General features: G+C 42.5%; 1 protein-coding gene across 1 annotated transcript in view; it reads right to left on the bottom strand.

The window, feature by feature from the left end:
- The window catches only part of RNASEH2A (ribonuclease H2 subunit A), a 20,023-nt gene extending 18,558 nt beyond the window's left edge, over window positions 1–1,465 (bottom strand). The window contains exon 1 of the mRNA XM_072399495.1: window positions 1,292–1,465. Within this exon, the coding sequence (XP_072255596.1) occupies window positions 1,292–1,463 (172 nt within the window). The 5' untranslated portion in view covers window positions 1,464–1,465. The remainder of the gene's footprint in view (window positions 1–1,291) is intronic.
- Window positions 1,466–3,223: the final 1,758 nt, after the last annotated feature.

Genomic DNA, 3,223 nt, shown 5'->3' with positions numbered 1-3,223 from the left:
TCTTTATGTTCTGATGATAGCCTAACAATTAAATTTTAGGGGGTGTTAGTCACAGGTGTCCCCCACTTGCAGACCCCAGACCTAGGCAATCAAGAATGAATGGGGGCGTAAAGCCTCCCGGGATGCCTACATCACACATCTCAGGAGGCTCTTGGGTGCTCCTTCTGCGCATGCCCGAGCACCTCAGACTTGCGCAGAAGAAGCCCTTTCGTCAAAAGGGAGAAAAAAAGCCGATCTCACACATGCGCAGTGAGATTGGCAATTTTTTCCCCAAACTAGGTCACCCAAGCCAGACGCTAGATTGGGTGACGTACTTTAGGAAAAAAACTCGCATGTGAGAGATAAGCTTTTTTTTTTTTTTTTTTTTTTTAGTTAGAACCCGGAAGAAGAAAAGATGGCGGCGCCGGAAGCGCTGGCCCGAAGACGGATACCGGGACCCGATGAAAGAGATTAAAAGTAAGTGGATTGTTTTTCTTGTTTTGGCCGTTTTTGAGTTTAGATCCTCTTTAAGGATGTTGAAGAGAAAAAAAAATAACGTTTTTATGAAAAATAAAAATTCTGATGATAGGCTCGCTTTATGAAACAGTTCGAAAGGCTTAATTCCAAATTTTACATGAAAAGGGCAAAATGATTTGTGACCCTTGACGGTCATGAAAGCAAAATTATTGTTCTGCTTTTATGACCATGAAGCGTAACAGGAAGGGGTGTAATAGGACGAGCACACGTGGGCATGTCATGCCCTCACTTTTTTTTGGAAATGAGGCTTTTACATAACAAGGGCGTGCATGCACGCTCGTCATGCATAGCCTTCACTATTACTAAGCCCCCTCTTCTTTTTTTACGACTACACCCCTGGTGACATGGCCAGTCTGGATTGGGCCGGTGATGTCTTTACTGCAAAAAATAACATCACACTTACCTGTCTGATCTTTTATTTATATTTAGGAACGCTAGAAATGTGCAGCTCATCGCACCATGCCTGGATATGCTGGGTATCCTGGCATTCCCTAGAGCTACAGGAACTGAACAGAAGGATCCTAAGAGATAAATATTTGTATATAGAAATCAGTTTTGGTTTTTAGCCCCAATTCTTTACAACCAGCAGACATGAGGCAGTGTGTGACCCTTGCACTACATACTTAGTGATACATGGTGATAAGGTTACCTAATAATAGAATACAAAACTGGAGACAGCTTATCAATAAAAAGTGCGCAGATTATTATTTACATTAATAATTTCACATATATCCCAGTAATAGTGACAGGTTCTCTTGCTTCTTTAATTTCTTACCCAGAACGGGGCCCCGGCCGGCTTCATCTATCCCCAGGCAGCAGTCTTCCCGTGTGCACAGCTCCGGTACCGGAGAGGACAACAGACAGTTCTCGGAATTGTCCCGCTCGAACCGTTCTAGATCCATGCTGACAGCTTCACTTCCGGCAACACGCGGGCTTCCCGCCAACATTGAGTGACGTCAGCGCAGTTCCTGACCAATCACTTATAGACTGTATCAATAAACTTTATCGACTGGAAACCAAGAAGCAAACATTAAAGGACCAGGCAAAGTGTTTATTGGAGATTTTTGGTATGAGATGAACAAATCTCACAAAGTTTGTGCTGCTTAGGAGTCAGGTTATTTTGTGTATATATATATATATATATATATATATATATATATATATATAGGGGTGCTGAGAAGTTCCTGGCTTTGCCTAATGTATAAATTATTTATATTTTTTTTTTAAAGAGGAACTAAACCCAAAAATACCTAAAACAAAAATAAATCCACTTACCTTCAATCCCGCGGCGCAGTTAATCAACCAAAGGTGTCTTCCATTGGGTCCCCCCTCATCCCGGCATCCGTTCTGAGCCGGCACTCCGGGTGCCACCATCTTCGCCTCTTTTTCCTGGTTCTTCTTCCAACTTCACCTGACCCAGGCGCGAGATTGGGTGATGTAGGTTGGAAAAAAAACATTTGCCATCTCATTGCGCATGCGTGAGATCTGCAAATGTTTCACTTCTCACGAAAAGGCTCCTCGGCATGCGCGGAAGGAGCACCCCGGAGCCTCCCGGGATGCGTGACGTAGGTATCCCGGGTGGCTTTGCGCTCCCATTTGTTCTTGATTGCCTAGGCAATTGAGAATTAGGGGCGGTGCTGCACCCTTTTTTTTTTTTAAGTTCTTTTTTTTTATAAAAAAGGGTGCAGCACTTAAAAAACAAACAGATTTTTTCCTTACAAAAAAGTGTTCTCTACCCTTTTAAGTAAAGTGAAATTCCTGAGTTTAGGTATACTTTAATGACTGTCAAAGTGGAAAAGAGTTTGGGCCAAGCTATTAGGATGAACTTCACCCAATCTATTAAATAAAAGAGATTATAGGGTATCAATTGTGGCCACACTCATAGCAAGAAATAATAGTTCATACATTGTGATGATTGTATAAAACCTGGAAAATAATGCAAATCAAAGCTCCAGTTAAATTATTCCATATTACAGCAGCAGCCATTGCTTTCCAATGCCAGGATGTGCATGGACAACCTTGGAGAGAGCAAGTGAAGCAGCTTGGGGGATGAGCACTAATTTGTGCTTCAACTAGTGGAAAGGGGCATTGATATTTATTTTGTGTTTGTCAGTGGGGCAGTAACAGGTTCTCTTTAAAGACTACACCATGACCCGCTTGCCTCCATTATGTTACCCTACTGCTCCATGTCCTTGTTGCAATGTCAAATCTATACTCTGTGTAAGTGCCCTCTTGGAGCTTACACAGAGTTACCTGCTCTTCTCTGTCATGTGATGTAGTTCAGGCCTGGTGATTGGCCACTGAGGCCCAAGGACTGATACTGTCATTTTTGCCCTGACATGACCGCTGTGATTTGCTGTACATGATAAACCCCGTTTTTTATTTTGTAATATCAGTATTGGACCTTTTTCATGGCAATTATATAGATCATTGTATTATTTGCGTCAAGCTATGTCCATGCACATCAATTGAATGCAGCAAAGTCCTGGCAGCAAATTTTCCCCTTCCTTCACTTTCCCAGCTTTCGGTTCAGCTAATGGAATAAAAGAAAACACTTGGTACTTGCTGGTATGAAAGCACCTGATTGCTATGTTACGGCATTAGTGAATTGCCCAGCACTGTTACATGGGGTGCAGACAATTTATGTGTAAACTCTGACCTATACATACTGGGGAGCACGGTGGCTCAGTGGTTAGCACTCTTTGCA

The sequence above is a fragment of the Pyxicephalus adspersus genome, chromosome 2 (genome assembly GCF_032062135.1).
Source record: "Pyxicephalus adspersus chromosome 2, UCB_Pads_2.0, whole genome shotgun sequence".
NCBI classification, from domain to species: domain Eukaryota; kingdom Metazoa; phylum Chordata; class Amphibia; order Anura; family Pyxicephalidae; genus Pyxicephalus; species Pyxicephalus adspersus.
Note: the sequence above shows the minus strand (reverse complement) of the source record. Positions and strands in the feature narration are given on the sequence as shown.